General features: G+C 42.0%; 1 protein-coding gene across 1 annotated transcript in view; it reads left to right on the forward strand.

Moving 5' to 3' along the window:
• The first annotated feature begins 806 nt into the window (after positions 1-806).
• ASB7 (ankyrin repeat and SOCS box containing 7) overlaps positions 807-24,407 on the forward strand; it is a 28,466-nt gene continuing 4,865 nt past the window's right edge. The window contains exons 1-4 of the mRNA XM_015407722.1: positions 807-916; positions 5,908-6,003; positions 7,534-7,795; positions 14,453-15,058. Of these exons, the coding sequence (XP_015263208.1) occupies positions 7,585-7,795; positions 14,453-15,058 (817 nt within the window). The 5' untranslated portion in view covers positions 807-916; positions 5,908-6,003; positions 7,534-7,584. The remainder of the gene's footprint in view (positions 917-5,907; positions 6,004-7,533; positions 7,796-14,452; positions 15,059-24,407) is intronic.

Consider the following 24,407-nt stretch of genomic DNA (forward strand, 5'->3'; position numbering starts at 1 on the left):
AAACTATCAGCCAAAGGATGTGTGTGTGTGTGTGTTGTGTGCCAGCAAGTCACTCCCGGCTCATGGTGACCCTATGAATGAATGACCTCCAAAACGTCCTGTCATTGGCAGCCTTGCTGAGGTCTTGCAAATTGAGGGCCCTGGCTTCCTTGATTGAGTCAATCCATCTCATGTTGGGTCTTCCTCTTTTCCTGCTGCCTTCAACTTTTCCTAGCATGCAAGCAACATAAAACGCTGAGCAGCTTAAAATGAGTCTTATAAAAGAGTTCCAGCTAGAAGCAGACTATAAAAAAGATGCTGAAGGTCAGCCTTTTAATTAAAAGCCTGAGTAAAAAGAAACATTTGGGCCTAGCCCCTAAAAGACAGTAGGGTTTAGGTGAGGTGAACCTCAAGGGGTAAGGTATTCCACAGGTAAGGTGCCACTGGAAAAAGTTGTTTCTGGTTGTCAGCTGCCTCCCCTCTGAAGGCAGCACAGGGAGCAGGGCTTGGTGAGGGAGATCTTAGTTGAACAGTGTAGAGGATTTGGTTGTTCTGTTTCCCAGACATTTCAGAACAAAGACGGATTTTCTTATATCCTGTGCTGGTCCAGTTGTGTGTGTGTTTTCTCTGCATTAGAATTCCAGGTAGCAGCAAGGTTTTAAGTTTACAGTTGAGTCCTAAGTCCAAAAAGCTGAGAGCCGTGGCTGTTTCCCCCTTTCACCCTTACCAGACCTAATGCTGTTTAATCGTGGCATGTCAGATTAGCAACACTGTTAATTCCCCTATTCCTTTTTCTGTTGTTGTTGTTTTGCAGTGATTGCAGACCTGGTTCCTTCTCCTCATGGTGCCAGGCTCATGTTGCTTCAGAGGAAACGTGGATATTCTGAATTCGAAACACCGCTTAAGAGGCAAAGATGTAACAGGATTCTGTATACAGGTGACAATCTGTAGTCCTCCTCCTCTGTGCTCTCACTGGTTTGTGAGTTTTCGTTAGCCAAATTACTGCTGTTGGCTGAAGCGTTACGTTGCTTATGCCATGAGGTGTTTCCTCTCTACATATTGGCAGGTTGTCTGAGAGGACTGGGCTGGCATTTTTGATTATCTGTCCTGGGTCATCGCTTGATTCTGCATCATCTGGTGGAGAAATATACCACCAGGCCTCATGGGGCACTTTACGCAGCCTGTGTTGATTATAAGATGGCATTTGATAGTATCTCACCTGACAGACTATGGCTAAAACTAGAAGCTTCCACAATAGACCACGCACAGTCTGCTTGTCCTTATATGCACACTACCCAAGAACAGTTATTTGTCAGTGAGATGTAACCCACAGGGTCATCTGTCCCACATGTTTCCAGTCAGGAGAGGTATGAAGCAAGGATGCATCCTTGCTCCCTTATTTAACTTTATATAAATTCTATGGCACAAGCCTTATCCGATCCACACTTCTATCTGTCCAATATGGCAAGTAGACCAGTCTCCGCACTATTATATGCAGATGATTGTTTGTCCTAAATTACTTGTGAAATGGTTCTACTCAATGAGGGTAATTCTTGAACCTGAGCTTCTGCCTGTTTATTTAAAATGAAGCTCCACTGAATCAAATGAAACCATTTTCATGTGTACTGTGTGTAGAATTGCAGTCTGGTGTTGGATTCTCTATATTGTACATCCTTTGTGCATGTAATAAACTTCCTATAGCTAACTGGAGATGTGTCTTAAATTCAAGCTCTGCCGTACACGTTATCCTCATATTTTATACAGAGAGCTTCATTTACACCAAAGCTCGTCTGTTGGCAAACTTCATGCTGTCAGCTTTAAAAAAACCCTTTTCTCTTTGTTATTTGCATCTTTGTGATCATGGCTTGTTTTTCATCTGACAAGACACCTTTACTTGCTTGGGGGATTTTCCGATCTGTGAAGCCAACTAGCTACATGAAGGAAATTTACCTTAGAGTAAGCATCATTGAACACAATGGGACTTGCTTCTAAATAGTCAGGTAGGAAGAAGTGGAGGAGGAGAGGGGGAAGGAAAGGGGACCTGGCTTTTATTCCCCCACCACCACTTTTGCTTTTCTAGCCAGAGGGATTCTCTAGTATGTGATGGCAGTTAGCTACTTTAGAGAGTTCAGAGTGCTTGGAATGAGCTTGGATTATATGTATTTGACAGTTTACACTCAGATAATTTGATCCCCCCCCCCCCAAGCTTAAATCTGAGGAGAATTAGGGGAACCAGGGCGTGCAGCTCTCTAGAAACAACCATAATGACTTAGGTTTCAAAATAAGAATGCCAGGCAGCTAGGACCAAGTGTACTCATTACAATAGATTAACTTCTAGCTGGATGTGGATTTCCCCCCCTTGTGCATCAGTTTCTGCATGCTTGTTATGCAGGTCCATGAAAATTAATTATTCCCCTTGATTAGTATTTTCTTAGTCATAGACCTCTTGGATGTGTATTCGGCTGTGTTGATTCTGTTGTCGCCAAAGAGTAAAATATTGTTTTTGTTCAGTGAGGCTCAGCAGGGTTTAAGGGAGCTCTTTGGTACTGCAGGAATTTGAAACTAAGTTGCTGGCAAAAAACCCCGCAAAAAACCCTCAAAGATAAACAAAAACAGGAAGCGTCTTCCATAGGTCTTGTGTTGAATATTTTTACATTTAACCAAACATTTGAGTGTATTCAGATGCATCCTATGTTTGTGCCAAAATGCTGTTGTGGAATGTTTAGACTGGGGGGGGGGGAGTTGCACTTGTTCAAATGGCCGTTTTACAGTCAAAATTTGTGTTTATTAACAAGATTTTTGCCCCACCTTTCTGCCCTCATAGGATCACCAAAGCAGCTAATATATGCAAGTGGTCTTTTATAGACTTAAGCCTAACTTAAGTAGTGTTCTAAATTAGTTTGTGTGTTTGCAATCCAAAGGGTCCATTTATGAAATGTTGGGGGGCTTGTTCTCATGCTGTAGGACTTTCCTAGATTTCCAGAAGTTTCAGGAGTGGAGCAGCAATCTTCCTAGGCTGCAGTCTGTTTTCAGACTTGTGCGTAATCTTCTGTTGGATTAACAAAAACTGATCTGGAATAAAAGTCTCAACTGTAATGCAATCCTTAGCATGCAGTTTCTCAGTATTCCACTGAAGAGAAACATTTATTTCCGTGTTACAGTTGGCAAGCTAAGACCTAGTGACTTGCACAGGACAGCTGATAATAAAATGGCTGCAAACAAGAAAACCACCACTGTATATAAAATATTGTACATTTAATAGGTTTAAATGCTATATACCAACTGTGTCAATTTTATGCACTGTGATCCTGCCGAATAATAAAATGGCAGCAGGGCAGGCATCGGGGTGCGTGTTTCTGAGAGCAACGTCGCACACTGACCACTGTCGTTTGTTCACTGTGAAATGCAGCCACTTTGTGGAACATAATAGCATAAGTGCTGTTCAACAGTGCATAGCAACAGCAAGCACAGTAATTTTCACTTCCTTATCCTGCCCTTCGCTGAAATTGCTATAGGAAGAGGTTTTAGAAGGCTGCCTGTGAAAAATGTCATTTGGCCAGAATGGGGGAAGCAGTCATGTGGCACTTACAAATAATATCCATATAGAGATCCTGGGTTTTCTGTTCCTAACTGCATTTTTCTTTTATTTATTGCTAGTAGAAGAATATAAAGTGGTAGACTGCCTCATCCCTGTTCTAGAGCATCTAAGTTCTTGGTAGACCATGCCCTGATTTCCAGATCTTAACACTCTACCTTAGTGTCCTATGTGATTAGGCAAAAAGCAGTATAGCTGTGTAGATGCACCAATGGCACAATAGTGATAGAGCAACCCCAAATGCTGATGTGCAACATCAGTACACTGATACATCTAGCAAAGTAATTGTGAGAAGCAATACAGGTCCATAGTCTGGAGTGTTCTTGGATCCAGGCCTACTGCTGAAGCAGGTGGCAGCTGTGGCAAGGAGTATATTTTACCAGCTGTGGCCTTTCCTGGACAGAAAAGATCTGGCCACTGTGGTGCATGCCCTGGTTACATCTAGATTAGATTACTCAGTGCGCTCTATGTGGGGCTGTCCTTGAAAAGTGTTTGGAAACTTCAGTTGGTATAGAACAGTGGTGGTGAACCTATGGCACGGGTGCCAGAGGTGGCACTCAGAGCACTCTCTGTGGGCACGCGTGCCATCGTCCCAGCCAGGCCCAGACCATCATTAAAGTGTCGAATTCTCTGCCAAATAATTTTAAGTAAATGAAAGCATTTGGGATTGCTTTCCTTACTTTGTTTGGATCATCTTAAGTTAATGTATGAGTTGTTTTTTCTAAAGTAAAACCTCAGTATTCAGGTTCAATTGCCGTGTTGGCACTTTGCGATAAATAAGTGGGTTTTGGGTCGCAGTTTGGGCACTTGGTCTCTAAAAGGTTCGCCATCACTGGTATAGAATGTTGCAGACAGGTTGTTGGCTGGGATTGGTTGTAGGTACCATAGCATTCCAGTCTTGGCCCATCTACACTGGCTTCCAGTTTGCTTCCGGGCACCGTTCAAGGTGTTGGTCTTGACCTTCAGAGCACTATATGGTTTGGGACCAACATACCTGAATGACTGCCTTATGAACCTGCCTGACCATTGCAGTCATCTTTGGAGGTTCTCCTTCAGGTGACCACAACTTTCTGAGATTAGGCAGGTGGCAACCTGGGAGAGGGGCTTCTTGGTCATGGCACCAAAGCTCTGGATCTCTCTACACAGGGAGACTGGTCTGTCCCTTTCTGTTGCCATCATCTGCCAACGAGTGAAGACTTGTTTTTTTCATTTGGCATTCCCTCACTAAGCCCTCTTTCCTAACCAATATTTTGTTTTGTATGTATTTTAACTCTGTTTTTTAACTCTGAAAAAATTGGTTTAATATGTTTGGGAGTGGGGTTATTTAAATAGTTTTACAGTGTATTTTATCATTGATGTTTTAAATTGTTAGCTACCTTTGCGGCCCTTATAAGGAGAGAAAGGCAGGATATAAAAATACAGGGTGAAGGAGGATTCCCCCACCCCACCCCATGCACTCAGCATAGTGTGGAAGCTTAAAAGTATTCTGAAATAAAAAATGAGGTCTAAAAACAATGGCCATTCACTGTTTTAATGAAATACCACCTCTGCTAGGGTAAGACAAAGGAAAGAAGGCCTTCCCTGAAAAAAATACAGACTAGAAAAGCCAAGTAATGCATATGCAGAGTAATAGACAGGCAAAAACATGCCTGTTTTGAACATTAGCCATATTAAAGTGCTGTTAAAGCTCACCCATATTGGTCAGTTAGCTCATTACAAGTGCTGTAGAAGGCGTGTGAACCTCAAGACACATTTGAAGAAGAAATGCTAATAATGAAAGCCATGAGAACGAGCAGTGCTCTTGAACAGCTAGCAGCAGCTCCCTGCTATGTAGGTCTCCTAGGATATCAGCTTATAATCATGATAAAGGGAAGTTAGTTTCTGAACCTGTAACTAAAGCCACCTGGATGTGTGAGCCTTCTATTTTAATCCCAGTGGTGACTTTCCCACTGCATAATCATCTCTGTTAAAATTTTTAGATTAATTGTAAAGGTGAAACAGGAAAGGAATAGTTTCCTGCCCAAATAACCGTTCTGTGGTTTGAGTTTTGAGACTGTACCTTTGGGCTTTAATAGTTATACATCTGTACATACTGGAGAAAAGATGCAGAAACGAGTGTGGGTTTTTTTGCTTTCCCCCCTTGTCTCTCTGTCTTCATTTACAGTCAAGTACCTAAAGTGAGCATTTTGTAAGAATTCTCTCCCATGGTTCTGTCCCGCTTTTGGGCACCCTGGTATTACAGTTTTTGGAATCAATGTGCATGTGAGATTGTGCCATCTCTCTTGTGTGCTTTGCTTGTTTTGATCTAACAATACTGTATTACTCATTTGCAGGAGATGCGGTTTTCTTGATATGTTACACTTGCACACAAGGTTATGTATAATGAAGATGGGAAATGTACCTTACAAAAAGTAACCTCTACCTATAAGGTAATCTCTCTCTCTCTCTCTCTCTCTCTCTCTCTCTCTCTCTCTCTCTCTCTCTCTCTGACCGCTAATATGTCTGCATCATTCTAGGAGAGCAGGTTATTTGCAAGTGTTATAGTGGAAACTATTCAGGATGTCCAAGCCCACTTGTTCAGTCTTCCCTCCAGGGAAGAGAATCGGTTTCCCCGCATGCAAAATTCTTCAAGAGAAATGAGTGTTTTCTGTTGGTATTTTCCTTTGCTTGCATAACAAATAAGCACTTTCTAGTTATCTGTTGTCAAAACTGACTTCTATAAGAGGCTGAATACGGTTTTGAGCTTTAAATGCCAGAATTCCATCAGTAACTGCTGCCCCACCCGATGTATCACTGCTCCAAAGAGGAACTTCTAAACAGTGTTTAAAGAACTTCTGAGCCATTTCAGTGTTGGTAATTTTTTTGAGTGTGTATTTGTAAACATTTCTGACCCTTTCATTTTTTTGAAAACAGTTTTTACACTGTGGAGTGTGAGCTTCTGTTCTTCTTTCGTTGAAATGTAAAGACAGAACCACCTCTCCCCTCACCCCTTTGCATAAATTCTCAAGTCAAGGAGAGAAAAAGTTGCTGGTACATTCTCACTTGCAATATGTACCTTCTGAATTGTGGTTCCAGCTGTTCTTGCTGTATGCAGGTATCAAAACTCAGTGTTGCATAATGTGGCCTTAAAAGCACTTCAGGCCCCTGAGACTTCAGAAGTGAGATAAAGATGCTTGCTTCCCCCCCCCCTTTAATATTTGAATTCTTACTACTGGACACCTTCCCCCTTTATCTCCATGCAAACTCTTGCTTTAAGAAGCATCCTTCATATCCTGCCTGCCTTGGGCGTTGAATAGTGGCTCTCAAAAGATGGTACAGTTCATTCTAGTTTCAATGTGAAAACTAGGCACTGAAACTCTCTTCAGGTTTTATAATTCAAAGGAAAATCAGATACAGTAGTTTGAAGTATACTCAAGACTTCAGCACAATAATGCGCTTGGGTGCCTGGTCGCCTTGAAGGCTTATCCAGAATGGAAGATAATGGCAGACACAAAGTTGCTCTGCCCGTGGTCTCAGTTGACCCCCAAGTGTTACTCATGTTGCATAAAGTTTTGCTGTTGAGGGAAGATCTCTCACAGGCCCGTAGCTAACATGGGGCCCACGGGGCCCGGCCCCCTTGTGTTTCTTCTGGGCTCCCTCCCTCCAGGGCTGCCCCCAAAGTGCTCCAACTTACCACCTGCACTGTACTTCCATTTAATTAGCTGACGGGCCCCCCCAAGGCCCCCTCCCAAAGAATTCCCTAGCTACGGGGCTGATCTCTCAGCCTTCAGGGATGGTTCTTGGGGTTGGAGGAGGCGAATGGAGATGCAGTGAGAAGGGGGAAAACGGAAAAACTTCAGTGCATTGATACCAGCCATGGTCCTTTGGATCCTAAATACTACTAAGGGGTGGTTGTTGTGGTTGCTTTCCTCCTCGCTTTCCCTTTTCTCATTCGTCTGTTAATTCTTTGTCCTTTGAAGGTGACCAGAAGAGACCTCATGACCCTTCTTTAGGAGGTGGATTCTGCTAGGATGTTACATCACCACTGTCGAAGGAACCCCGAACTACAGGAGGAATTGCAGATTCAGGCTGCAGTGGCTGCCGGGGATGTTCACACTGTGCGCAAGATGTTAGAGCAGGGCTACTCTCCAAATGGGCGAGACGCCAACGGCTGGACCTTGCTCCACTTCTCAGCAGCAAGAGGAAAAGAAAGATGTGTGCGCGTGTTCCTCGAGCATGGAGGTTGGTTGGCTTAACAGAGAAGGATTTATGGTTGCCTGGCAAAGTATTTGAAGACATTTATCTTGTTCTAGAGAAAGAGACTCCAGTCCAGCCTTTCAGGCCTCATTTTGGAATTCATCTATCTTGTTTCCCCCTTTTTAAAAATAGGTAGCGTCTCCCCCTCAGCCCCCTCTTTTTCTAGTTGGTTCCACAAACTGATGTCATAAAGTGTGGGTAGACACAATTGAGCTGGTGGTCAGAGGAATTGTTTTCCAAATCTGCCATGGGGTGGCAGCCTTCTGTTATGTCTTTGAATAGCGTTTTCATTAGATAAAGAAAAGGCGTAGAGCATTTATTTTCTCCAACCCTTTATAAGCAGGAATTGACCTGTAGAAATTCATGTTTGTTCTGGCCCCTTCTGCTTTAACCCATGAATGCCTGTGGGGTAAAGAAACTTAACATCCTTCAGAGTTATATATAAAACGAACTGGGACATCATATTTCCGCAAAACTCTGATGAATGTTGTGTTCCCCAATAACTAAGTGCCTATTGATAGCTGGTGAAGATATATTTGTTAGAGGCAAGTTATAAATCCTGATTTCACACAATAACAATAAGAATTAGGGCCTTGTGTTAAGTTTTGTTCATGTAGTTAGTTGCCAGCTGCTCTTTCAGTGTCCTGGCAAGAGCATTTTAATTTTGGGGTCTTTGCTGGTGGTCTCACAGTGGGGGGGAAATGATGTGAACAGCCGTACTGATCCACACTAAAATCCAAATCCAGGAACAGAACCAGTGTCATACTGTTTATTAGGAACCACTGTTCTCTCTTTTTCAATTTTGTAACATTGAGCTTGGTGAAGAGTTCTGATGAGCTCGACAGCTCACACAGTGTTTTGCACCAATTATTTGGTCCTAATATGAGGTTTTACGTGGATTTTGTTCCTGCTTTTGGATCTCTCAGTGAACCAGTGAAACAGAATTTTGTTGTTTTTCCTGTGGCTATACTTAGAAGCAGGGCTATTTTGGGGCAGGAACGCACAGGAACGGAGTTCCGGCTGGCTTCCGAGTTGGCCACGCCCAGCAGGAACTCATTAGCATAATAGGCCACACCCAACAGCAGAAACTCATTAGGACTGGCTACAATTAGGGGTGTGTGGCCTAACATGCAAAGGAGTTCCTGCTTTAAAAAAAAAGCCCTGGGTTTTGTCAACAAAGAAGGTAAAGAGAATAAGAAGCAAAAGGTGGGTGTGGCTGGGTTTTGTCAACAAACAAGGTAAAGAGAATAAGAAGCAAAAGGTGGGTGTGGCTGGATGACCACACTTCTGGTAATATTTTATTTTATTTATTTATTTATTTATTCTGGGATTTGTATCCCGCCCTACCCATATGGCCCAGGGCGGCAACAGACGGCAAACGCCGAGAATAAAACACACATGGGGGTGTGGCCTAATATGTGAATGAGCTGTGCTGTCAGGGGTGCTAATATGCTAATGAGTTCCTGCTGTTGGGTATGGCCTATTATGCTAATGAGTTCCTGCTGGGCTTTTTCTACAAAAAAAAGCCCTGCTTAGAAGGAAAACAGAAGCATTGCGAACTGTAGGAACGAGAGGTAACATTAAAGCATCAAATCTCTCTCTGTGTGTTCTGGATTTTTTATGCAGTGTTCTCCTTATATACCTGTGCATGTTCTGTTTAAACAGAAAGCTCTTACTGCCACATGGTGCTTGTTTTTGCTATGGAACTGGTCCTTTCAGTGGTGGCAGTAATGAACATCAGTTTGTGCGCCCCCTGGAATAGCTTTGCCCTGACTTCCCACCCTGACCTTAAAGTAAAGCTTTTAGTCACAATGGTCTGCAGGAGAGAAGAGTTACAGTTTCCGCTTGAAGCTTTGGGGTTCAAATAAGGCATGCTCTTCATACTGCACCATAAAATTAAGACCCAGTATGATATGTGGTGGCTCAAGTGGTTAAGACGCTGAACTGCAGGCTGTGGAAGGTCAGTAGTTCAGCTGTTCGAGACCCGAGTGTGCCGCATGACGAAGTGAGCTCCCATCCCTAGTTCCAGCTCCTGCCAACCTAGCAGTTCGAAAGCAAGAAATTGCAAGTAGACAAATAGGTACCACTTCGGTGGGAAGGTAACAGCGTTCTGTGCGCCTTGGTGTTTAGTCATGTCAGCCACATGACCACGTAAACGTCTTCGGACAGCGCTGGCTCTTCGGCTTTGAAACAGAGATGAGCACCGCAACCCTAGAGTCGGATTCGACTGGCTTTCGAGCAAGGGAACCTTTACCTTTTAATGATAAATAGGACATCCAATTTGGCCAGAAGATGGCAGCACAGTGCTTGTAGAACAAGATGTTGGCTAGAGCTAAAGCAAATTTCCTCCCAAATATTCTCCAGGTGGTTTTGCATGCGCAGATATTCTTCAGACATTCTCTGTTGAATAGCTGTATCTGACACCTAGATGTACCAGTTTTGATATATGACATTTGATAATCTTTTGGTATGTTTAAAAATTGGTGTGCAGTGTTAGTTATCCTTTGACGATTATAGCTGCTATACAGTGGTTACGTATTCAGGGAATGTTGTGCAATACAGAACCAGGCTCTTTATGGAGGATTCTAGGGCATGTTGTAGGGTGAGAAGACATAAGGGCTTTGTTGTACTTCAATCAGTTGCAAATGTTCAACTGTAGAAACAGGTGAATCCAATAGAAAAGGGATCCAGTGAAAGCCCATAATCTTAAATAAAATTATAGAAGTGTCACAGGAGTCTGGTAAAAATGCCATTTATGTGACTTACTGGAAACTGTTTAAATTTGACAGGTTGACTCTTTTTGCTCCTTCAGATGGTAAGGTATAGGCTTTCTGGAATTATTTGTTAAAGAGCGCAGATTATCTTTAATAATGAGATAATCATTATTATTAATCCTGGCCCCACTGGTGGACCTCCTGATGGCACTGGTATTTCTGGCCACTGTGTGATACAGAGTGTTGGACTGGATGGGCCTTTGGCCTGATCCAACATTGGCGTCTCTTATGTTCTTATGAGAGCTAACGGGTCTGAATTTAAAATGGATTAACAACTGCTGTTCTTTCAGGTCACTTCCTGCCTCCCCAGAAGCAGGATTCTTCTGTTTCCCTTGGAAGACTTCACTAGTTTGCCCACTGTGCTTGTTTTTTACTGTTTTAAACCAATTTTAGTGATTTCTAAGCTTTTTACAGGAATCTGTTGTCAGTTTGTTCAGAACACACTTTGTAAATGTCTTAATAACAACACATCATTTGTCTAGCACCAGATTGTGCCCTGTTTGTGCTTGAATAATTGATAATGTTTGGAATACACGTCCAAGTGTTTAGTTACAGAGATTCTTGTTTCTTTCCTTTTTAAGTGGACAAAACATTTACCAGTGGTTGGTCACTTTCTTACTTGGGCCCATTCTGTTCGTTGGTTTCATATCAGTATGTGCAAGTTGTATCCAAGTCTGCCATGGTTATTTCTTGACTATATAGCAGAGGTCATTTCGGGGGGAGGGGATCACGGGGGATCGCAGTTCCCCCGGGTGAGGGGGCGGGGCACACGACGAAGCCCCGCCCCTTGCTTCCGGCCGCCCCACTTCCGGCCCTCATTCAGCCAGGAGGAGGCAGGAGAAGAGGGAGGGTAAGTTGCTTCCTCCCCGCCTCTCCCCACCCCTGCCTGCCTGGGGCCAGGGAGGGCCTTGGCGGGGCTTCCTCGCACTCCCGCCGGCCTTGCAGGTCCACCGCCGAGCCCCTGACGTCAGGGGGTGTGACATATGCTAATGAGTTATGCTAATGAGTTCCCCTAGCTCTTTTTCTACGAAATTACCCCTGCTATATAGGTTGTGTTTACATGTAACATATTTCTATAAAGGGTTTAATTTAAGCAGTAGGCCTGGAGATGTTGATCTTTTCGGAAGCCTTTCTTTGTTTTTCATTGCTGGGGGGGGGATGTTAACAGATCCAAAACCTAATTGCTTAGGCAAGAAATCAAATGTATTTTGAGCTAGGATATGTTCTTTATTGTAGCAGCCCTAGTAGCCCAGGCTTGTCAGAGCTTGGAAGCTCAGTGGGATTGGTACTTGATGTAAGTCCAGCAAGAAAGACCTGGGTTGTTGTGCAGAGGCAGGCAATGGCAAACCAACTCCGTGCATCTCTTGCCATGAAAACTCCATGAGGTGGAAGGAGGAGTAGTAGGAAGAGAATGAAATCATCCCTCTTCCATCAGCAGAGCTGTCCTTGCAATTTTGTCCCCTTCCTATACCTTACTGGTCTTCAGCAGTCCTGGGAATTAACTTCCCCAGAATCAGAAAAGACTGCTTTGTGAAGAGCAGGAAAGGAGCTCCTTACACTGACGACTCAGCAGGATCCAGCCCTATAATGGCACTGCCAAAGGTCTTATCTCGCTTTTATAAGGAGGTGAAACCAGCATTTAGGATCGGATGCCATGCCTCTTGTCAGTTCTGTACAAGCAAGGCACAGAGAAACCATGATGGAAGGGAAGCATGTTTGTGTGATGGTTGCAAGAATATTAAATCTTATCCATCTGGCTCATTTTCTTTACTCTAAGGGCTGTGATATCTATACTGATATTTTGTAATTCGAACATCATTCTTTTCCCTTGAAATCTCCCACCCCCACCCCTTCCTGTAGCTCTGACTTAGATGGCCCAGGCTAGCCTGATCTCATCAGACCTAGAAAGCTGAGCCATGTCGGCCATGGTTAGTACTTGGATGGGAGACCACCAGGGAAGTCCCGGGTTGTGAAGCAGAAGCAGACTATTGGCAAACCACCCCCGAATGTCTCCTGCCTTCAAAACCCTACAGGGCTGCCATAAGTTGTCTGTGACCTTACAGCACTTTCCCCACACACACACCCAGTTGTAATTAGATGTTTACATTCTTGGGTTATCTTGGAATTTTGTGAAATGATAACCCGGAATGGATTATTTTTGTGTTACAGGAATTAGTTTATCTAGGTGATCTGAGATAACACATGGCTTGTATACTTTAGAAATGCTGCAGAATATAGAGGACCTTTCTTTATCTCTTACAGCATTACATCCTGTCCCCCAAACAACCTCATCTCGCCAAACCACAATACATCCTCAACATGGGCCAGCAGATGTTGCTACACATGCTTCTTTTTAAAAAAAAAGGGGTGTGGGGGGGGGGGGGAAGGTGAAAGAGGCATGAAATTTTAGAGCTTGAAGTACCTGATCGGTTAGATTTAGATTTCACATTGAAGGCTAGGAAACTTGACTGTGAGAGAATTAAGGAAAAAATCCCTTGAATTTGGCTTTCAACCAAAACAGAGTCAACAGGGGAAAATTAACTCTAAACTGTGTCCAGCTACTACTGCTCAAAAGCATCATTTGATAGATTTGTATGTCACAGTCTGAAATTTGGGCTTGGTTGATCCCGTTTCAGTTTGAGCTGTCTCTTGTGGATTGGCCTTCTGCTCTGCTTTTCATTTTAAAATTCTGCACATAATATTGATTCATAGAACACTTGCATTCATTTCCCAGCAGTTAATCATTGTTCATTGAAGAAGAACATTTTGAGAAAACCAGTGGTGTAAAACCATTTTAGTTAACTTAATACTTTGTTCTACGTAATTTGCATTCCTTAGCAAAATAACAGTTTTGTTATTGGCTTCAATACCTTGCAAGAGATCTCCTGAACATCTTTGTTGCTTTATATTGTGGTTACCACTGCTAGTCTGCTCAAAAAGGGGGGGGGTCCCCATAATTTGTGACAAATGTGTTAAATCCTTTTCTGTTCATCATTTTAAAATAAGTCACATGGTCTGAAAGCAAAGCCTCTGAAGCATTGCTTTCCTTTTCAATTCCGCAGCCGCTGTCTTTACACCACTAAACCACATTTTAAGTTCCCTTAAGCGTCAAAGCAGTTTTGAGATACGAGACACTGATGTGAATTGAAAGGTACAAAATCCTAGAGGCAGGAACCCAGTGTCTCGTGCGCCTGTGTGGCACAGTTGTTCAGATCAAGGCTGCTGGACTGGCTTGGACCATCGACAGGACAATTTCACCCTAATGAAATGATCGATACCATTTTCAGAGACCATCTCGTCGTATGGAGCACTTTATTTGTCTCTGCTGTGACTTAATAGCTTTTAATGTTTTATATTGTTTTTATGTATGGGCTTGTGCCCCTGTGTAAGCCGCCCTGAGCCCGTTCACGGGGAGGGCGGGGTAAAAATGCAATAAATAAATAAATAAATAACACCTGATTTAGTTTCCAGCAGGTGAAAGCAAAGGGCTAACTGTTGTCATCTCCCCAGTTCTTTTGCAATATTTATTTTAAATCAATAAAAATAATGTTCTAAGGCTCTGGATTAATTCTGGGTCCTATGAAGTGACTGCTGGATAAAAGCATTTTGTAAGCAACCTTCCCAACAGATCTAATGATGTTTGCGGAAAAGCTGACAAAGGGAGATTTGACTCTTGAAAGTTTGTACCCCGAAAATGTAGTTGGTCTCTGTGGTGCTAACGGGGCTCAAATCTAGCTCTTCTACTGCAGACCAACATGGCTACTCACCTGAAACTGTTAGGGGAAAGTTATTATAGTTTGCCTTTTTGTATGTTCTCACTGACGACAAACTCTTCTGCATCTCCCACCCCCCACCCCCCCAATTTTAGCTGATCCCACCGTGAAAGACTTAATTGGAGGTTTCACCGCTCTGCATTACGCAGCCATGCACGGCCGGGCCCGGATTGCACGCCTGATGCTGGAATCGGACTACCGTGTTGATATTATTAATGCAAAGAGCAACGATGGCTGGACACCCCTGCATGTGGCGGCGCACTATGGTAGAGACTCGTTTGTCCGACTCCTGCTGGAGTTCAAGGCTGAGGTTGACCCGCTCAGCGACAAAGGTACAACACCACTTCAGCTAGCCATTATCCGTGAAAGGTCCAGCTGTGTCAAGATCCTCCTTGATCACAACGCCAACATCGACATTCAGAACGGCTTCCTGTTACGCTACGCTGTGATCAAAAGCAACCACTCTTACTGCCGGATGTTCCTGCAGAGAGGGGCAGACACAAACTTGGGGCGCTTAGAGGATGGGCAGACACCGTTGCACTTGTCTGCTCTTCGGGATGACGTACTGTGTGCACAGATGTTGTACAATTATGGAGCAGATACTAACACAAGGAACTATGAAGGACAGACTCCACTGGCCGTTTCAATAAGTATTTCTGGAAGCAGCCGACCTTGTTTGGATTTCCTACAGGAAGTTACAAGTATGTATGCTGAAACATCTACTATATAAATTTAGATACGCTTAGTTTAATATCCTTCAAGGTGTTCCTTGAATAACGTAGAATAATGGGTACTTACTATTTAAGATAGTTAGATTCTGCTTTTCTACTCAATGGGAGTGCATAGTAGTTTACAGCATCATTCTTACAATTTTATCCTCGGAATAACAATCCTGTGAGGTAGGTTAGGCCAAGAGTGTGTGATTGGCCCAAAGTCACCCAGTGAACTTCCATGGGAGAGTGGGAATTCAAAACCAGCTCTCTCAGATCCTAGTGCAGTACCAGAGTTTTGCTCCAATCTCTGATCTTGGCAGAAGGCTCTCCGAGATGGAGGAAGGTTCCCACTTTAGCAGGCCAGATGGCACCTGGTTTTTGGCCACTGTGTGGCACAGTGTGTTGGACTGGATGGGCCATTGGCTTGATCCAACAGGGCTTCTCTTATGTTCTCATATGTTCTTAACCAATCCAATGAATTTCTTATTTCACAAATTATTACTAGTTTTTCTAGGAAGTCTAATAGCACAGAACAGCCATACTTCTGAATGCTTCTGTTCCCTCTGAATGAATTCTGGTTGAGAAGCTTTGGAACTGTTAAAACTTGACATCAGTCCACAATAAGCACAACAATAGGCAGAATAATGAATTTTTGTGAACAACTGAAAGTTGATGCAAAGAAAAATGAAGATCTTGTGAAAACTATTATTCTAAATGTTCAAGATACTTTCGAAATGGGGAAAGGATGCTTTCTACTGCTTATCCTCTCTAACACTGTTGTATTATTTCTAGAATGGGGAACTGAGTGGTCAATGGTGCTTGCTTTTTTATTTAATAATAATGTCATCTGTCGTATTGGATTACAGTGGGCCAAACCTGCTCCCTCCATAGTATGTTACTGTGGGCACTCTCTCCAGCCTATTTCTTCTTGTGATGTGTTGGAGATCAGAAGGAAAATGGCAAGGTGAAATCTATACAGTGCAGGAGTTTTCCCAAGCTGTACACTCTGTGGTAGTGCCATCTCACTTTACATTCTGAGTTGAGCTTGTTGCTAAAAAAGTGTGGCACATAATGAGTTATAGTCCCACATCATTGTACGATGCCAAAATCATACAGTGGCTACAGCTGTAAAAACTCCCTATTCTACAAGAGAAAGATAGTACCCTATCATCTAACATTGAGCTTAAAGTAACTTTAACATTTCCAGTTATTAATTTTTAACACTTTAACCACTACACCACATTTTCCAATCTTGAAAAAAATATGCATAGGGCAAATGGGGCTCTGTGAATTTCATGGCACATTTGAGGGGATATAGGAGATTCAGCCTCACTTGAATTTCTTGTTTGGAAATTAGTAAAAAGCCCAGTAGCACCTTTAAAGACTAACGAACTTTATTGTAGCATAAGCTTTCGAGAAACACAGCTCTCTTTGTCAGATGTATGGAGTATCCTCCATGCATCTGATTAGGGTTGCCAAGTCGCAGCGGGGGATCGTGTGTCCTTGCAGAATCCGTGCCGCGGGGACGGCGAGATGTGTTGCACCTGCCGTCGCCAGGACATGACGCTACACGTCGCTCTGGCAATGGGGCTCCAAACAGCCCCGTTGCCAGAGCGACGCGTAGCATCATGTCCTGGCGACGGCGGTGCAATGCGTCTCGCCGTCCCCGCAGCACAGATTCTGCAAAGACATGCGGATCCCCCACCGCGATTTGGCGAGATTTGGGAGCCCTACATCTGATGAAGAGAGCGGTGTTTCTCGAAAGCTTATGCTACAATAAAGTTTGTTGGTCTCAATGGTGCTACTGAGCTTTTTACTATTTTGCAGCAACAGACGAACACGGCTAACTCCTCTGGATCTATAATTGTTCGGAAATGAAAGCGATGTTTTTGGTGACTATTGTGTGCTGATGTCACATTCCAATATCATCTTTCTAAAACATAAAATGTTTCATTAGTTAGCTTCTTAAAATATGTATTTAGCATTTTAATAACATCTGGAAACTATTTTTTTCTTAGTAACTTAGATACTTTACCTCCCCTTTCAATGTTTCCTTTAAATTTCTCTCTAATGATTGAGTGCTTTTCAAATGTTTTACAGTTTCTTTTCATTATCACTTCAGTTTGCATGCCTTCAAATTTTCTTTTAGTGTTTTAAAAACAAGCATCGTTTCCATGGTCTTGCTTCAGTTTGTAGATGCAAGTAATGCACTTTAATATCAAATGTTTGGCACAAGAACTCAGCTGGTTTTCTTTTCCATTGTCTCCAATCAGCCTTTATTGAGTTGCTTCTTTGTTTCAGGAACACATTCACAATTTTCCCCTTATGCTTTAAAATAATGCTGGAGATATTTGATATACAGTGTTTTTAAAATCCTCTTTCTTACCCAAAATACTTCCTTGGCACTCCTGAGAGACTGTAAGATACTTTTCCTGGTGGTCCCCCCCAAAAAAACTGTTTTCTTTAAAAATACTCATGTGTCGTTTCAGTATCTTTACTAAATGTGTATAGACTGATTCAGTTACTTTTATGTTTGCATTTCTGACCTTGTTCCTTCCTTAATTTCTCCCACTCTCCATGGTTCTTCAGAAGCCATTATTTTCCTTTTGGCTTTTTTGTTAAAACCATGGTATTCAGCTAAAATATACATCTTTTATATAATATGTATTCTCAGTTTTTGAGAGGCGTCTTTCTCCCTTCTGTGAATTGATACTTATTTGTTTTATTTTTATTTTTTCATTTTTATACCACATCCTCTCCTGTACAGTCTCAGAGTGGTTTATAATAAAACATTCAACAATAATCATTCGCTAAAATACTTCTAACCATTAAAATAGCACCAGCTAGTGAAATACAATAACAATAAAGAATTCATCATTATAAAACATCAATAGGTATAAATAAGCTCCATTCTATCTCCTCTGTACTTTGTTATGGTTTTTCTCTGCACATCATGAATAACGTGTTCGTGTGAGGTGCAGTGCTTCCTCTAAACTATGGAGTCATGTGAGCAAAAATTCTACTTTGTGAGCTACTGGCATGAAAGTTGTGAGCAAGTTATTTGGCTACTTTATAAATCCGTTTGCTCTGGAGCCCTCCTTCCTAAGCTAAGGCAAAAATGTGTGAGCCAGAGGCTAAAAAACTGTGAGCTAGCTCACACTTAACTCAACTTAGAGGGAACACTGGTGAGGTGTACCTTCTACCTAATCATTGGACATTTCTGTGCACCTTTTTAATCCTGCTTGGTTCTCCCCTCCACCTGCTCACTTCCTTTCTTTGCATATTTAGCCTGCTTATTTTTTTTTAAAAAAGGCCAGAGCAGATCCTCTCATTTCTAAATAGGCGTATGTTTAGATATGTGGAGGTGAAGGTTGCAATCCTAATCCTACTTAATTTAGGATCTGTGGCGCTCACTTCAAAATGTGTTTGTGATTATGCTACACCATAATTCCGTAGTCCATTTTTCAAGACCCTTTCCATTCTGTGCCACATTCGTGTTTTCTACATTAACACTGTATGTTTCTCAGTGATTGTTGCAGGTGGATTACACACAAAGCCTTTTGATTTTGTTTATTTCCTTCCTCCCCATGTCCTTGTTAATTTGAGTGCAGTGTCTTGCTCTCTGTTCAGAAATTTGAACCAGTGTATTTATGAAGTTCTCACTGTATATTTTTTATTTTCAAAATGTTTATGAAATGTGTTTTCAACTATAGATAATTGTTGAGATTTGAGTTAGCTCAGAAGCAAGCTAGCTGAGCACACATTCCAGTCAGCCTCCTGTCCCCCCCCCCCAGCATGACTGAGGTTCGCTTTGCTCATACTGAGCTCAGCCTGTCCCCATCTATCATCAGCCTCGTTCTGTTTGCACCAGTATGCTGCACTCAGCTTCGTTTGCACATCCCAGTGAATCCTCCGCTTACCCTTGTGTTCTCCACCCCCACCTTAAAATTTTATGTCAGGTATATTTTGGTTGGGGGGGGTGTTCTAAACAGCCAAGATATTCGTGCATACCTTGGGGGTTATTCTCTGCAACAGCGTGGCCCTGTTCCTTCTCTCTGCTTCATTCTTATTTTTACTTCCAGAGTATTCTTATCCAGCTTACCCATTTTACTTAATACAGGGAATGTTTCACTTGCTCATAATAGTGTTGTTGTTTTTTTAAAATTGCCAGTAAAACTCTAGGATGTTCCCAGGATGTTGTACAGTCACACTGTAGGTTCAGATGTATTATGTAGTGATCTATGCCATTTGATAAGACAATCAGGGGGCCTATGAGATTTACAGAGGGTGGAGGGGGGGATTGCATCCTTTTTGTATCCCAGTCACTTGCCAACCTGTCCTCCTACCTGCACTGTCACTGCCAACATCTGCCTGGCTAATGCTGGGTGGGTAGCTACCCCCTAGCTGAACCTGGCCCCATTCTCTGGGTTTTTCTATCTGCATAGGTGTCGTGTTCAGAATTAGATACACTACTGTTCTTTAGCCGTGCAATTTAGGACCACAAAGGCAATTTTTCATCAAATCAGCCCCAGGCAAAAATGTAATACAGGATGTACCACCAGTGATCCTTCATAAATTGGATATAAGTGTATCAAGCCACTATTTGGCATGCTTGTGAAAAGCCAAAGTGCTACCTACTTCTTGTACTCTTTTTTTTTTTTAAGGGAGTGACTCATGGTAGCTCTTCCTTGAGCAAAAACTTTGATTACTTTCATTGTGAAAGATGGCTCTGTAGAGAGCAATCCTACACAGTTACAATCAATCCTATTTGTGTCTATTCAGTGGGGCTTACTCCCCAGAAAGCGTTTTAGGGCTTGTGCTGTTACAAACCACCCAATGTAAGTCTGATATGGAGAGGTCCTCCACAAGCAGCTGGAGGACTATAAACAGAGAGGAGCAGCATGTTGTGGAAGACAGGCCGATTGAGCCATTGCCTTGCAGAGGGAGATTGGTCTGTTGCAGTGCCGTCTTTGTTAAACAACCAGACAAATTTCATGGATTTGAAAGCCATTTACAATCCTTTAGGTTCTCCTTTCCATACACACCAACTGTTGAAGGAAATCTAAATTTTCTTGCATAAAATTTGGAAGTGTGTGTGTGTGTGTCTCAGTTTTTTAAAAAGCTGTGCGTCAACTGCTGCACAGTTCAAAACCCCTTTGAAATGGAGAACTTCATGAAATGTAATTCTGCAGTTAATTGCTAGCTTTTACCTGTGACTAGTAGGGAAACTGTATCCTCAGCATCTTTCACATGGGTGGGAAAAATATTCCTAAAACTTAACGTGAAATCAAAGCCTTTAGGTATTCCTGGCTGTGAACTCCACAATGTGTTTCATTCATCTGCTTCATTTGGTTTTTGGTGGATTGCATCGTTCACTTAACCTGTTACTTTATTAATCTAATGCTGAGAAAGGTTTTTTTCTTCCATGGAATGTACCATAGCCTCTTCATACAGTACCAATCTTCCCTTCTTAGTTAACTGATACTCAAAGGCCAGTCTTAACATTATTTATGGGGGGAGGACCCTTTTATGTATGCTGGAGATGGATCAGACGCCTTCAGAGAAGTGACATACCCACTCCTCTTGGGCAAGAAATGTAGAAGGCTAAATTTTCAAAGTGTTGTGCAGTATCTTAGGTGAGTGACTGTCGCTCAAAGCAGCCTCCCTTGCTATCGTATTGCCAGCGCATTTTCAAAGCATGCATGTTTGTCTCGAGAACATAACTGGGCTTTTTGTTCAAGGAGTTTCTTTGATATTGCCGTATATTCTGTGTGTTTATCCTCTAACAATCCCTTATTCAGGCCCCCAAACTGCCCTGTTTTGTATAGCAAGGAGGTAAAATTTGGCTGCTCTTTGGACATGGCAGTACAGTATGTAAGTAAAATAACAAAGACTGCTGCTTTTTAATTTTTATGTGCAGACTGAATTGATTGCAAATCAGTTAAGGAGATTTGTATAATAAAAACCTCATAAATGTATTTCTTACATGTTGAGTCACTGGTATATTTATTATGTATTTTGAAGTGTGTGTGTGTAAATCCCAACAAAACAGCTGGAAATGAAAGGATCCTGACCATATTGTACTTGGACCAGATGTACTGTAACAATGACAGTGTTGAGGTGCATAGCTCAGTCATTCCATGCCAAATCAACATTTGGCATGAGGGGTTCATTACAACCCTGGATTTCACTGAAGCTTTGCTTGTTGTTAAAGCACCATACTCTTCCAAAGTCTTGTTCAGAGTCACATTTTCTTTAAAATGTGTTGCTATAGAACGAGAAATCCTCTACTTGGCTTAATGCCTCATTGTTTAAGCTCAAAATCTTTCAAAATGTTGACTGCAGTGGGCCAGAGTCAGCAGATATACTCTAGTATTTGATGATCAAACAGGACATTTTCGCATTTTCTCCAGTTTCCGCACCCCTCATATCATGTAAGCAAGTAGCTCCCATAATGCATTCTGATAGTGCTGAGTCCATTCAGAACATTTAATTGCAATATCTGCATAAACACATGATGCTTTGGGACGCCGAATGTCTAAAAAACACTGGCGCCCCCCCCCCCCCCCCCCCCCCCAGCAGCTGATATATAATTTCAAAATGGCTTGCTTGGTAATTTACAGTATGCTTATCAACTAGGGTAAATGTCTCTTTTTCCAATCCAGATTTTAAAACTATTTTGTATATGTCAACAATTGGGTGTAATTTATAATTTGTAGAGTGCCGCATATACACATATCAGGATGACATGTCTTAAAATTCTGAAAAAATCCCTGTGTTCTTTTTAGATAAGCCATATCAATATAGTGGTGGCCTTGCAGATCGTTTGGCTTCCCCACAAATGTTGTATTCACTTACGATCGTGAGCACACCCATATAATCATGATACCGCTAAACTATTCTTCTGAAATTGCATGTATGTGTTTATTTTATTACAGCCCACCTTTCTCACTGAAACTTGAGGCAGATTGTAGGGTATAAAACAATACAATCAGATAGCATAATAGCATGTGATATCTAACAAACAGTGCCAAAGGACCAGGATTACAAAAACTAGAAACAGTGCAAAAAAATTATCAGTTGTGATATGTCAAACAGTGCAGAGAATGGAACTACAGAATTGCAGCACAGTGTAGTAAGTGCAGCATAATACATACAATAAACAGCTCATGCATACCATAAGTAGTGGGTAGACTGCAGCTGTGTCCTTGAATTGTATTCTGCTATGTGGCATTTCAGGTTCCTTGGCAGAGCACTGTTTTCTCAGGGGCCAGTATCCAAGGTGGGGTTTTTTGGGGGGAGGGAGGCACTTTGGAGTTGTGCTTACTCTAGAAGAAGCCAAAACAGTTTTTGCTTTTCTATATGTATTTAAAAGTTGATTGGGTTTTTTTAATTGACTTTGTGTATTTGTGTTGTGATTTTTTAAAAGTTTTTTTTCGCCTTGAGCCTTGGAATGGAACTCCAATGTAGCATGTGTCCTAAAATTTTTGATTTATTTCTTTAGTGCCTAATGAGATCGAGGCCTTATACAAAAATAAAAGCAATTCCAGCTCACTGGCTTACCTTTTGAAAGACAAGAAATAGGAGAGGAAGAGAAAGAAGGGTTCAGACACTTGGAATGATTACTGCACTCTCTGGATTCTTAAAGCCACAAAGCGCTTTTTCTTCTTCTCTAGAAATGTTGATTCTTCATGGGTCAAATTTTTAAACGATGGGAAATTGTCTTTCTAATCTGCATTACAGCAACAAAAGTCAACAGAAGTGAAGTGTCTCCTTGTTGTGAGACTCAAACTATCAGGCTATGATACCCATTTAAAATGGGGGGGGGGGTTCTAAATGCTAGCTTTGTCCCATTTGAGGTAACTAGCCTGGGGCAGAGAGCATTTCTTGTATAGATACTCTGTTGTGTCACTAGCCACAAAAATCTGACATGGTTGTCAGAAGCATATTTTCCCCGACAACTTAGGCAATTACACATTACTGTGTTTGTACCATGGCCACTTTTATGTAACTGAAATTACTCCGCCAGGCTATCGTATTAAGGAAAAGTAGAATGGAGAAAATATCAATATATAAAGTACGTAATGGCTCTGGGTTTGGCACAGTGTACATTCCCATCTGTCCATAATAGCTCAGTTTACCTTCTGGTGGTGACGGCTTTTTCTGGTATTTACCTTTTTCTGGTATTTACCTCCAAATCTTGTACTCCTTATCTAATCTGCAGGTCACTTAATGCTGCTTGTAGGGCTTCTGTAGTAGGATTGTAATTAATGTGTAGATGTATTTGTGTCCCACAGGAAGCCTAAATGATCTATGATCGTTGTCAAGGTCTTTTCATATTTTAACTGCTGGGTTTTTTTTACTGTCTTCTTTACTGATATTTCAGATGATGGCTATAACTTGTGTCTTCTTGCTGTGCAATGAAAACATACTGATTTTTTAAATCTTAATACATGTGTTTAAAGATCTTTCTAGCAATCAGCTTGTATTTTCTGGAATATGACCAGGTTTGGTTAACTAAGCTTGAGGAATTACCGATTAGGTAGGATCCTCTAACCAGGAGCTTTATAAATGTGTGTCTTATTAAGTCCCTGAGGTTCCTGTTACTGCTGTTCATACCCACAAAAACAAAAATGTTGGATGATAGAAAGCTGAGTGTTTTGGGGGATATTTTAAACATGATTACTATGAGCATATTCATTTCAAAGCAAAATGTTTGAACTCGCTTTAAAGAGCTGTAGAGTTTGCTGTTGTAATTCTTTGTTATTAAACCTGCCTGGGAGGGGGGTCCCTTTTTCAAAAGCGCTTCAGCTTAGTAGTAAAATAAACCACACCATCAATTTCTGTGTTCTGGAATAACTCACTTCTGTAATTCTTGATGAAAGTATTTGCAGGTGGATGGCTGACCGACACAAATTTGTACCTGTTTAAGTCTGTGTAACGTGGGAATTGGCTATTCAGTTGTTTACTTTGGACCCAGTATGCTCAGAGAAAGCAGTCCTCCCATTGATTTCAAGAAAAATAAATGTCTACACTTTAGTGTGTGCACCACCACCATCTTCAAGTGATTAGGAAACGAATGGGTTTAATCCAACGAGTTTTCTGCCAGTGAAAAGGGGAGGAACCCGTTTGACCACCAGAAAGCCAATGGTGTGGATCATGGAGAAAAGCCATATGGGATGGAGGTGTAGTAAGGAGGGGAATAAGGTGGGCTTGTATGAAAAAGCTGGCTGGGTCCAACCCAATGCGTTCTCCAATATATCATCTGTCTGATATTCTCCAGAAGTCGTAGTCTCAAGAAAGGGCAGCGGCTCCAAGGTGGAGTACACGCTTTGTT

This window comes from Gekko japonicus, unplaced genomic scaffold (assembly GCF_001447785.1).
Source record: "Gekko japonicus isolate JY-2015 unplaced genomic scaffold, Gekko_japonicus_V1.1 scaffold1871, whole genome shotgun sequence".
NCBI classification, from domain to species: Eukaryota; Metazoa; Chordata; class Lepidosauria; order Squamata; family Gekkonidae; genus Gekko; species Gekko japonicus.